The sequence below is a fragment of the Zosterops lateralis genome (genome assembly GCF_965231275.1).
Source record: "Zosterops lateralis genome assembly, chromosome: 5".
In the NCBI taxonomy this organism is placed as follows: Eukaryota; Metazoa; Chordata; class Aves; order Passeriformes; family Zosteropidae; genus Zosterops; species Zosterops lateralis.
In genome coordinates this window covers 88303-101336 of record NC_139766.1, presented here as the reverse complement: position 1 = coordinate 101336, position 13034 = coordinate 88303, and the positions used below count along the sequence as shown (strand labels likewise).

The 13034-nt window shown below is 42.1% G+C and overlaps 1 protein-coding gene across 1 annotated transcript in view; it reads right to left on the bottom strand.

Moving 5' to 3' along the window:
• The window catches only part of ATRN (attractin), a gene marked incomplete at its 5' end in the record, with an annotated part of 140517 nt that overhangs the window by 75884 nt on the left and 51599 nt on the right, over nucleotides 1–13034 (bottom strand). The window contains 6 exons of the mRNA XM_083860725.1: nucleotides 1094–1232; nucleotides 1747–1868; nucleotides 3045–3265; nucleotides 4707–4791; nucleotides 9157–9311; nucleotides 11582–11765. Coding sequence (XP_083716851.1) covers nucleotides 1094–1232; nucleotides 1747–1868; nucleotides 3045–3265; nucleotides 4707–4791; nucleotides 9157–9311; nucleotides 11582–11765 — 906 coding nt within the window. The remainder of the gene's footprint in view (nucleotides 1–1093; nucleotides 1233–1746; nucleotides 1869–3044; nucleotides 3266–4706; nucleotides 4792–9156; nucleotides 9312–11581; nucleotides 11766–13034) is intronic.

Genomic DNA, 13034 nt, shown 5'->3' with positions numbered 1-13034 from the left:
AAAAAAAATCAAATTTGTATTTTGTTGATGCCTTGAAGCCACTTATCCACTCACAGCTGCCAGGCAACCTTTTTGACAGGAGAGGGTTGTTTTGTTAATCCTGTCCACAGCACAAACTTCTGGGATTAATCCCTGCTTGAGCACAACCCCACTACTGAAGAACTCCTTACACTTTGTGATTAATTATTTCCCTTACAGAAAAAAACCCTGATGGGCATGTCCAGTATGAATTCAGACTTAACAGATGGAAAAGCTCTCAAGTGTCAATTTTTCAGATGAGCTTTTTACACATATGATCAGGTCGTCCCCTTTTCTACATCAAATAAAATAGAGCAAGCTCTTTATCTACCTCATTAGAAGATGTTGTTCCCACTTTCACTGCTCTTCTTCAAAGTCTCCTCAGTTTTAAACCATTGCAGACTGGCAAACACCAGACCTGGACATGTCCAGACCTACCAGTTCCTAGGGGAAGGTTTTCCATGTGCTTTAAAATGTCCTGTCTAATGGGTTTTCCTCCCTTTCTCTACATTTTATTGCCTGCAAATGTTAATCACTGAAGATCCTGAATTTCTCTCCCAGTCAGTGGGGAAAAAAAAAAAAAAAAAAAAAAAAAAAAAGTACTGTAAGGGAACTAATAACCAACTCCTGTGAGCTCCACTGGAAATACTCTAATAGGAGAATTTTCCTTAAACACTTCAGGTGTTACTTGCCTCATTTGTCCAGTATGTGCCATTACGCTTTTGCACAATTTTAGTTCCTAAATTAAATAGCATGCATTATTAAATCTAATATCTTGCAGAAGCCTATTATCAACAGCTTTTATCAAATGAAAGGGGAGAGATGAAATACAGCCTAATAATTATACGAGTGATCATAGCCCTCTTCAGACAACTGGGACTGAAAAATATTCCAGCAGACTTGCTGGATTTACTACAAATTGAGTTTCATACCAAAGCTGGTACGATTAAATAACACTATTTTCTCCATCTTAACACTAAAAATCACAGATTTGGGGGTAAAACCAACAATTTTTTTTTTAAACCTGTAATAACTTTTGGAGTGGGGGAATTTGGGTTATGCCACCAGCACCTACCTGGCAAAGCAATGCACTCCTGATTCCTGGGCTCCCACTGACAGTTCTGATCCATGGCACAGCTTTTACAACTCGTCTTTTTGTTACAGTAATAGGCAGGATTATCCTTAGGACAGTTGTCATAGAGAGTAACAGGAACCTAAAATAAATAGCACAGGTGAGGCTTTTTCTGATATCTAAGCCATGTGGGTTTATAATAGCCATGATTACAACACTGAATATCACAGTTCAGCTCTACAAAGCAATTTATATATCCAAAAGCTGTGGAACTGGGCACAGCCTGGACTGGTTATCCAAGATGCTCCCCCAAAACACCACCTGATGTTTCCCATACTAAAGCTTTTACAGGAGGGCTATTTTGTTTTTTCTAGGGAAAGCCCTATTGAGATCGAAAGCAAAATCTGATTAATGAATAATCATACCACAATGAAACCTCCACCTCTTCCTTTGCCCATAGCCATCCTCCTAAATTCAGTGGAAAATACCATGCAAAAACCCTGGATCAAATTGGAAAAATCCAAGCATGCAGCACTTTTGAGCTAAACATGCACTGGGAATAACAAAGCAGGGATCATAAAACTGACAGATGAAAACATAGACATTTGCTATTCCAAAGGGCAAATTTAAACTGAGGAAGTGTTAAGAGCCATTACCTGCTCCTCTGTGCAGTTGTTGTGTGCTGGGATACACTGGTCAGAACACCACTGACAGCTGTTTGTGTTGGCTGTGCAGCTGTAGCAGTCTGTAATCTGATCACATTTTTCATTGTCTACAACTATTAAAGAAAAAAACCTGCATGACCAAAAACAGGCATTTCCTGACAGAGCTCTAAGAACTTGATTATTTACAGCAAAAGATACAACCAAAGAGCAGTGCCTGCAGATTTTCTGTTAGCAACTAAAATCAGGTACTTTCATGTGTTTGAACTGGTAGAAAATTGCTTTTATTTACAACAGCAATCATTTTTAGTGCCCAAGGAGCCCTGAAACACACCACCAGAAAATAATGCACCAAGACATGGAACCAAATGAACTAAAACACATTAATGCCCAGAGAAATGATGCCAGAGGATATTCCATAAGGACACTGGCCATCTCCCACCACAGGCCCATCTTCCTGCAAGCCTGGCTTTCAAGTGGAGCATTTTCATGTGAAGTTTGAACTTTTCATTCATCCTTCCAATTATTTATTGCCTGTGTTTTGTGAAAATTTATTGTACATTGAGAGCCCAGCAAGGCAATGTCCCTTTACATTAGTTTCTATTAAATAACTAAAGGCTGCACATCTGTTACAGAATCAAGGGTTGTACAGTCAATTCAGAGCAATGAATGTACCAGGATAAAGTTGTTTAAAATTATCCTAAGGGGAAATACAGGAATCAGACCTTGAAACATTTTACCTGCCTCTACACATAGAACCATAGAATCCCGGAATGGGTTGGGTTGGAAGGGACCTTAAAGATCATCTGGTGCCAACCCCCTGCCAAAAAAACTGAAATAACTTTTCCTAAAGGAGTATTCCCACTGTCTCTTTTGAAGAGTTCAGGATAACTCCATCAGATCCAGATGCCCTTCCTTGCCCCTCGGTGCTCTTCAGCAAATTCTTGACTTGCACAAGGTCAATTCTTGGAGTGAGCATTTACAGAATGATGGTCCAGGCCTGGCTCCTGGCTGGGGAAGCTTGTTAGGGACAGAAAAGTCAGTCCAAGGAGCAGGGCAGGAAAACGATCTCATGAACAAGCAGCTTCAGGAGCAGGAAATAGAAACACCTCCACATCTCCATGGTGCTTGGTCAGAGGAAGGGCTCCCAGGACACGTGGAAATACAACCACAGCCCCCTATCTAAACCCTGACCTTGTAATGCCATCTAATTAATACAGGACAGAATTTGGAAAGAGAAAAAGAGCCTGCACACCTTTCAGAAAAGGGAACAGGAAGAATGTGGCACATACCTGGCTTGGGAGGACAGTCTTCAAAGACCTTTTGCTGCTGCTCCACTGTTGCATTTTCCCAGGGGACGCAGCGAGGAGGGCGGGGAGTCCACACACACCTGACACCAGGACCTGCCCGCAGGCAGGACGTCTCGTTGTCAAAAGCCTCACATCTCTCAGGTGTGAACTTCAGGATGTCACTCAGGAGGAGGCTGTTGAAGCCTCCAAATACATACATGGTGCTGGACAACATGGAAGTAAAGAGAGAAAAACTTGCAGCTGTTTTCATGGACAGAGCACTGCTCCAGGTAAATGGGATTTAAGGTCTGAGGGAAGTGTTTTATTACATGCCAGCATATATAAATCCAAATAAATAGCTCTTGGTTAAGGGAGGCACTAAAGAAAAGGTCAGACAAATTTCACTGTTTCAGAGAAGCCAGCGAGACTCAACACAGAGTCAAAGCTATTCAAGGTCACCAACCAATCCTCCCCTTCAGCCAAAACTTTGAGGGGACCTGATCAACAACCTGATAAATTAAATGCTGCAAAAATGTGGGATCTTCCTGTAATCTACACTGGCAGAACATGGAGGAGGCTAAAAACTGGGGAGATGGTATCAAAGCATTAATCCAGAGTTCAGAAACTGCAAACAAACCATTTGGTGCTGTCACTCTTTCTGCTCCTCTGTAAGAAAACCAAACTTTACATGGCTGGTAACAACTAAGCAGAATCACTGTATCAACTAAAAACCCCCAAACAACCCCCAAAACAAATAGTATTTTGCAGGAGGAGGAGTGGGGGATTTCAAACCTCCTTCAGTGCCAGCTGCACAAAGCAAAATCTTACATTTTAGCAGTTACATGAAAATGTCACACAAAATTTCTCTGTGCATCTGTGTCTGTCAATGCACCTTTAAAAACAGGGTGAAGAAGGGCCAAGGAAACTGAAAATTGAAATTTCGGTTGAATAATAAGTATTTTTATTATGATTTTCATTTTATTTTAGAACTATGAAATTAACTTCTCAAACTTGGTAGCACTGTAGAACAGTAAGAGCTGTTCATCTCTATCACTACAGTGTATAAGGCTTAACAGCCAAAATCTCATTTCAATACCGGACATCACGTCCTTGGGGAAGAGCAGCCCCACAGGATAAGGTGTGTAAAGTGAAACATGAATATATTTTAAAAAGCATGAGTGAAATTCAGATTTGGAAATAAATGCTGTCAGTGCAGTTAAGAAATAAGTGTGAAATACGCTGAAATGCACAATTATGAAATAAATAAAAAAAAGAAAAATATATTAAAATAATGAAAAAAAAATCAAATAATTGAAAAAACTAAGTGAGCTGAGACAGTTTAGCCCAGTGAAGAGGGGCTGATGAGAACAGGTGAATATTGAAGACGATACAAGAGTGAAGATCTGAAAACTTTCAGAGATTCACAGAATGGTTTGGGTGGGAAGGAACCTTAAATCCCACCTCGTTCCACCCCATGCCATGGGCAGGGACACCTTCCACTAGACCAGGTTTGTGCAAACTCCATCCAGCCTGGCCTTGGGCCCTTCCAGGGATGGGGCAGCCCAAACCCCTCGGAGGTTTGTGACAGACCCTCAGCCCTCCCTGCCCCAGAGTTCCTAAAGGACACGTGCACATCCCCAGAGCTCTGAACACCTCTGCCCTTACCTGTTGTACAGCACAGCCGAGTGCCCAAACCTGTTCACATCGTGGTGGAGAGCCGGGCGAGGGAGCACAGACCATCGGTCACAGGCTGCAGAGAAAAAAACCCTCTCAGAAATCACACAGCACGTCTCTTCCTGAGGGACCCCAAAGGACCTGGGATCTTTCAGTAAAGACCAGAACCCTGAGAGCCTGGAGCATGTCCAGGGAAGGGAAGGGAGCCAGGAAGGGCTGGAGAATCCCTGAGGGAGCTGGGAAAGGGGCTGGAGAATTCCTGAGGGAGCTGGGAAAGGGGCTGGAGAATTCCTGAGGGAGCTGGGAAAGGGTCTGGAGAATTTCTGAGAGAGATGGAAAGGGAATGGAGAATTCCTGAGGGAGCTGGGAAGGGGCTGAGCCTGGAGAAAAGGAGGCTCAGGGGGACCTTGTGGCTCTGCACAAGTCCCTGCCAGGAGGGGACAGCCGGGCTCTGCTCCCAGGGAACAGGGCAAGAAGAAGCTGCTTTTCCCCCTTTACTAGTAGGATTTTTCACCATGTAACAAGATCTGGTTTTATCTGTTTATACATGAATTATTTGCAGTTTTGCCCCAAACCAGTATCACTGAGAACAGAGGCTTATCTTTTTTTACTTTTTCCATTGCCATTATGTTCCTAGAGGGCAGGTATCCATGTTTTTAAAAATATTTTTCACTCATCATAGCTTAAGGATTTGGGGCTGTTTTTCTCTTTAATACAATGTTAGATTATTCCATCTTTTTCTATTAGCATAAAATTGATAAGTTCTGCTTCATTTTTTACTTGGTTTCTCAGGTAATTTTTTCCTTTGGGCAGCATGGGAGAAAAAACAAATTAAGAAACATCTAACCCACTGAGCAAAGGAACAAAAGTAGGAAGAGTCAGTCCAACTCATAACACTTACACTTCATAAAGGGAATGGATCACCTTGGGGGCCAATATCCCAGAGGCACGTGGATGCAATTTATGCAATTAAGACAGAAAAGTCAATCTTCTGTAAAGATCTACAGAGCCCTCGAATACTCCTAAGATTCTTTAATACAAGATAAAACCATTGTGTCATGGACTGACCCTCTGGAAACAAAAACCAGCCCACAAACCAAACTAGTCCATGGATAAACGGAAAGGACAAAAGAAAAACCAAGTTATAATTTTTTATTAAATTTAACTGGAAAATTGCTGGATAAAACAACAGATGCAGAGCAATTTTTTCTAGAGTGCTGATAAAGAAAAGACAGAAGACACAGTTAGATTTAATACTTTGATGAATGTGAATTTGAAATTTATTTTTACATGTAATTTGCTCCTTTTTCAAAGAATTTAACCTAGCCCAGCAACACTCCTGAGCCAAGCATGACAGTTCCAATTTTTAATAGGAGACTTCAGAAAAATTGGACAGCAATTTGCAATTTTTTAGCCATCAAACTGTGAGTTATATGAGGCCAAGAAATACGTTTTTCTAGATTAACAGAAGGCCTGGAATATTTTGCTTTCTAAGCTTCTTTCCCATTTTTAACCAGAGATCAAGTATTGGAAAAACCAAGTAATTCTGAGACTACGAAGACCTTCTCCTTTCTAACTTTAACAAAAACTTACACTGCCAGGATTTATTAAATGTACTGCTCAAACAGAACACAACTATGAAAACATCCAGCCTCTCCCTGTGTTTGTCATCAGAATTTTGATGGGGTAAACAGAAGAGTTTTAGTTTCTCTTCTGAGGGGAGAAAAGGTCAGATTCACAGTAGGGCACCTTTACATAAGTAGCAGGTGGAGGATTAAGTGAGGCATTTTTCCACCCAAAGCTCCTGCAGAGCAGGAAACTTTCTGACAAAGGCCAGAGAGACCATTTTAGGGATAGAAAGAGCTAACTGGCCATTTCAGTGTGCAGAAAACAGGGGAAATATTGTGACACAGCTCTGCCCAAGTGCTGACTCAACCCAAATGTCAACAATCCAAGGGCTTGTCCTGAGAATTGAGAATAACACATGCACACAGCTGAACTGATATCCTGAAACCTTCCCAAACCAGGCAGTACCTGGACAATTTGGACTGACTCTGCCCAAACTGGGCCAACTAGAGGATAAAGGACAAGAAGCATTCAAGAATTTTTATTGCTCACCCCCAGCACACATCTCAGTGCAAGCTGTCAGCATTGCCCCACAGAGAAAAAGGATTTTGCATCCTCCCAACACTTAATGCATGTGCTCTGATTACTTGGAAATTTGAGGAGGAAAAACCAGAAAAATTTGATGATGTAAATAAAATTAGTTACTACTAAAATAAGTTTTAATGGCAAAGGTTAAGGAGAAGACCGGGGTTTGACGCATTTGTTTCAGACTGGGTTTAATTCCACTTCTCTCCAGTCTTCCAGCCATAACTGTAATCATTAATCAATCATGATCACTAATCAACAAGATGTAAAAAAATGAGTAAATCAGCCAGATAGCATACTATAAAAGTAGGGAATAAAGAGAATTATTAAGCCTCTCCATTGAAGGCTCTCAGTATCAACTGACCTTGCTTGGTTTTCTCTTGGGTAACTTGTGCCTTGGGAGCATCAAGGGATAGGTGACAAGGGGGTTATATGGGCTTATTCCCAAGGAGACTAACAGGAGTGTGACAAGGGTAACTAATCACTGCAGAGATCCTGCATGAAGAATCCCTGAAAAGGTGTTTCTGCTGTGACATGAATGCTGAGCCACCACCCTAATCCATTCCTACTCACATGGGGTAAGGAAAATTGTGCACAGTGGCTCCTGCAACAAAGAGGACAGAAGAAGTGGCCTTATTCCTGAAAAAAGAAAGCTGCTCTTTTCAGGCTGAGAGTCTCTTCTCTAGGGAATGAGGGGACTCAAGAACACCTCTCACCCATCATGTGAGGTAAAATCAGTGTAAGCCCCACACATCAGTGTGTATCTGGTAAGAACTGAGCATGCAGACCACATCACTCGTGTCATGTAACGTGAACCTGCCTGTTACCTAAAGTGAATCAAAATGAACATCATTATTGGCATATTTTGTCAAATTAATGCAATTTGTGCTTTACACTTAACAGAGAGTTCAGCAGGTCAGGGCAGATAGCAGAATGCAGAAAGAAAAATCTATCACTGTTGCTACCAAAGTTTAAAAAAATCAAACTTTTCATGACTGCCACAGAATGACAAAATACTCTGGGTTGGATGGCACCTTAAAACAATCTCATTTTAGCTCTGAGCCATGGGCAGGAACACTTCCCTCCCACTAGACTAGGCTGCTCCAAGCCCCTTCCAGCCTGGTCAAATGACTTACTTTAATTCTTCAATTAAAAAATAAAATTAAAATAAAGCTAGTTAGGAGCACACAAAGATGCCAGAGGGATGTGACTAGAAATCACAGGAGGCAGAATGGAAGGATTGCTGTAACAGAGAGCAAAAGGGCACAGGGATACCAAACCCTGACGACCCAAGTATTCACTTGCATTTTCCTCTCACAAACCAGGAGTGAGATCTCGGTGGACAGTCCCTTCAAGATTTCAGATTTACAGGATTATTTCAGGGAAGCCACATTTAGGGCATTCTGAGAGCAAAAGGTGAATGTCAGAGTAGAGAATGGTGAACTATCTGGGCATGTATGTACCTTCTTTTATGCAATTTCACTGCTTCTTTCCTTTTCTTCTTGAACCTACAGTCTCTGTTATCCAAATCCACAGATAAATGCTGCCCTCTCCTGGCTACAGAAACTTGGCAAATCCAATCAGATAATTTGGCTTTATTATTGAATAAAGCAGTTAAAACAAGAGCGTGCACTGTACAGGTTGAGTTTCAGCAAGGTCTAGTGCTTGCAACAATCCTAAAAACTTGAATTTTTGATCAATCATAGATTGATCAGAATATCAGAATAGATTTATGGCTGAGATAGCAGACAGGAAACAGCCTCAAGTTGGTCCAGGGAAGACACAGATTAGATATTAGGAAATATTTTTTTCACTGGACAAGCAAAACACTGGACCAAGCTGCCTAGAGCAGTGATGGAGTCACCATCTCTGGAAGTGGCCAAAAAACGTGTGGATGCAGCACTTGAGGACATGGCCTAGTGGTGAAAATGGTGATGGTGCCAAGTTGTCAGTTGGACTCGGTGACCTCAAAGGTTTTTTCCAACCTTAATGAATCCATGATTTTATGATTCTGTAATAATATGAAGTTTAAAATCTGATTTTTAACGTCCAAGGCTGTGTCTGTTGACAAAGGATCTGCTGCTGTCTGTAACTGGAAATCACTACACCTCATTTGCCCGGAATTCTGTATCAAGCTAATGAGCCTCTCCTGATGGCACATCCCTGTGCCCATCACCTCCTGGGATAACACACCCACACTTAAACCAGGCATTCTGGAGACAAGCTGAGGACAGCTCCCTGGGAACAGCCAAGCACGTGGGGGTTTGTTATTATTTCTGAAAGAACTTACCAATATCATAGGCCATAAAATCTGAAGAAAAGCACTTGGCTCCGTGGCTCATGGAGGTGTCATTGTGAGTATTTCCTCCAAACACCAGCATGGTCCCACTCACTATCACAGCTGTGTGCAAGTAGCGGAAAAATCGGCTGTCTTTCAAAATAGTCCTTCAGAAATAAAAACACATGTATTAGTGAGACTGCTAAGTACCTAGGAAAGGCAAAACACTTCATAAATACAAGCTAAAGAACATTTTGAGGGTGTAGGGAGGAGGGTGATAATATCTAACTACTTTTCCTAATGAGGTGCTTAACAATTACATTCCACACTGTTCAATTCCACCTGTAATTTCATTCTCATCTTTCCACTTCCTTTGCCAATTTCTAAGAGAAATACATCTCTGACAGGCTCTTTCCAAAGCTATGGAACTTCAAATCATCAACTCTTTCCTTAGGGATTCTCAAGTTTTCCCACTAACTTGTATTTTGAACAAAGTCAGTCTGGGAAGACTCCAATATTTTGTAGTAACTCCGCTTTCATAGCAACCCAAAGAATTCTTTCACACTGGGCAGCATCTGCTGCTCACAACTAAAAACTCTATTTTAAGGAAATCTATACAGCTCCTGAAAATGGAGCCCTGCAGGTTAATACCTGCACAACACACTGGCTCACTGGAGACTAAATCATGGGAAGCACTAATCAAAACTCATCACTGATCTCAACTTTAATCAGAAGGATTGATGGCACTGAACAAGAGGGTCATCTTTCGGAGGATTTTTCTGCTTTTCTGAGAGGATTTGTGTTGAAGAAGGGGATTCTGCCCCTCTGTGCCCCCTGAGGTGATTCCCCACCTGCAGAGCTGCCCCAGCCCTGGGGCCAACAGCACAAGGACGTGGAGCTGCTGGAGAGAGTCCAGAGGAGGCCCCGGGGCTGCTGCAGGGCTGGAGCCCCTCTGCTCTGGAGCCAGGCTGGGAGAGCTGGGAATGTTCTGCTGGAGAAGGGAAAACTGCAGGGAATGCTCAGAGTCCCTGAAGGGGAAAACTCCAGGAGAGCTGGAGAGGGACTGGGGACAGGGAATGGAGGGACAGGACGCAGGGAATGGCTTCCCACTGCCAAATGGCAGGGCTGGATGAGATCTTGGGCAGGAATTGTTCCCTGGCAGGGGGGGCAGGCCCTGGCACAGGGTGCCCAGAGCAGCTGTGGCTGCCCCTGGATCCCTGGCAGTGCCCAAGGCCAGGTTGGACACTGGGGTTGGAGCAGCCTGGAAGGGGTCCCTGCCCACAGCGGGGGTGGGATGGGTTGAGTTTTAAGGTCCCTTCCACTAAGGGACATCAAGTTGAGTGTGTGGCTGACACGCCTGAGGGACAGGATTTGCTTCAGAGGGACCTGGAGGAGCCCAAGAAGAGGGCCCATGGGAAGCTCATGAGATTTAACAAGGAAGAGGGAGCCTAAATCACTGAAGAATAAAACAAAGAGTCAATGACACAAAAAAGCAGAGCTAGAGATGAACAGACAGTCCTACACTCTCCATTTGTTCAACAGGGCTTGCCAGGCTGACAAAGTAAATGTGACAAAAGAAAACTGGCGCTGCAGGTGCTTGAAAGAACATTGTCACATTTGTTAAGTTTCTGCCTACTCAGCCAGGTTTATCCACTCCATGGCTGAAGTGGAAGATCAAATTAATCCAGAGAGGAAGTTGGGTTATTTCTGTGTGTACAACCAAGTGAGAAAGAGGGGGCTGGAAATCAGTCACTCATTACCTTCCTGATGAGTACAGACTCACAAACAGATGTTGCAGAAACACAAGCTATTTTAACATCCAGTAAGAGATGATGTGACTCAAATTTACATGTGTTAACCCAAAAGACAGTCTCCTTTTTGTCAGGAGACTTTAGAATCAATGTTAAGAAAAACAAAGAATTAAGAAAAATGTATTTCAGCTCTGTTACTCCAGGCTGTGAAGTGTGGCTGTAGCTTTTTAATAAAACTCACCTTTGAGCAGAAAAAAATCACAGAAGATTTCAGCTTAAGAAATGAACATTTCAAGCAGTTACAGAGCCAGAAGAAAATAGGGTTATAATAGAAATTCTTTTACAGTCTTAACTGCAGAATGGACTATCACTTGCTTGACAGCAGTAACTGCACTCATAAGCACAGGCTGTATGCCTAGCAAGAAAAAACATCAAATATTTTTCTTTTCAGCTTGAATCAAACAATAGATTAAAATGGTTTTCTTAGCTTATTCACAGACTTGAATTATATTGATTATATCATTCTCTATTCATAAGGGGACATAAAAACAGAGATCCAAAAGCACAGCATCTATCCTGAATTCAGGTAGATATAAACCACTGAACCCTTATCAAATACTCATCCTCTTGTTCACTACAAACCAAACTGGCAGGGTAGTAAACAGGAAAAAGACAGAACCACTTACCACATACGGGAATCAACTTCATATTTGTACAAATCATCTGCCAGCCGGTACTTGTTGGCACTGAAGGCTTTGTAACCCCCGTGGATATAGATTGATCTTGTGTTTGGGTCATAGACACTGCTGTGGCCGTATCCTCCTTGCACCAAAGCTCCACTCGTCTGTAAGATGCTCCAGGTATTTGTCACTGAAAATAAGTGACAAAACATGGTTAATCAATGTCCATTAATAACTCATCAACAACATGGTGAAATAAATTGGGATTCCCTTGACTCAGATCTAGACACTGTCTCTATCACTTCACACCCAAAAATATTCTCCTTCAAGAAATCTGCTGTCAAGAAGCATTGCCAGGTATTTTTAATTAGAGCAGAAATAGCTCTTCCACAGTCATTTATTACATTTTGCAGACAAGCTAAGTAAATGAGAAATAAAAAGTAGACAAATAATAGATTGCATTTCAATGACATGAAAATGCCAGCACTGTGACTTGATTTGGAATGGGACTCAAGAGCACTTTTACTTTTTATATATATATAAATATATATATAAAGCTAGACAGCACTAAAGCCAAGTCTGGCTGTGAAGAACACTGCAGTTAAAAACTAATATGTGATTCATGATCCTGTATCTCGCTCACTAAAATAACATTGGTCTGAAGCACTTTAGACATATTATAATGGCAACTGAAATAAAAACACCATATTACACACCAAATCTCTGAGGTAAGTGCTGAATTAAACTCTGTACAAGCATCCCCACTCTAGAACAGAGCAGCTACATGAAAGGCTAAGGAACTGAAGAGTCTGCAAGATCACACATGGCAAAAACAAATCACTGCCCCACACAGCCTGGTTCTCTCTGGATTTCTCCTAGAGGAGGAAATCTCGCTCACTTGGACTCCAGAGAATCAGGCTCCAGCAGATCCTCTGGATCAGCATGACTGGAGGACAAGGATAACAGGTCCAAAGTGCAGGCAGGGCCACTATTCCTGTCTATTCCTGAGAATAACCAGTACTTTCCTGCTGTGAACTTCCTGTGCCTAACTACGATCTCTACGTGGTCCACAGAGCCAGGCAAGTGCCTCCATTTCTGAGTTAGGTAGAAGTTCAGTTTCCCTGGAAAGCTTCCTGTGCTTCTCCACTGGTGATACTAAAAATCTCTGGATCCCAAAATCAGAGCTTGGCCTATTCCAGGATATGGGGGTCAGATCCTATTGGGGATATGAGAATCCAGAAATTCAGCACCTTTTTCCCATAGCAACTGCTGCTGGGGACATGGGTGTCAGGTTAAGCAGATATTTGGACTGAATTGTTACAGCCATTACTATAATTGTAGAATTAAAAAAAAAATTCAGAAGTGTTTGTTTTGTCAGAGGGAGAGAGAAAAAATTAATCTAAATTTTCTCAGAGTTGCCCTGCTTTACCTCTCAGTTACAACTTTATGTTTTTGGGAC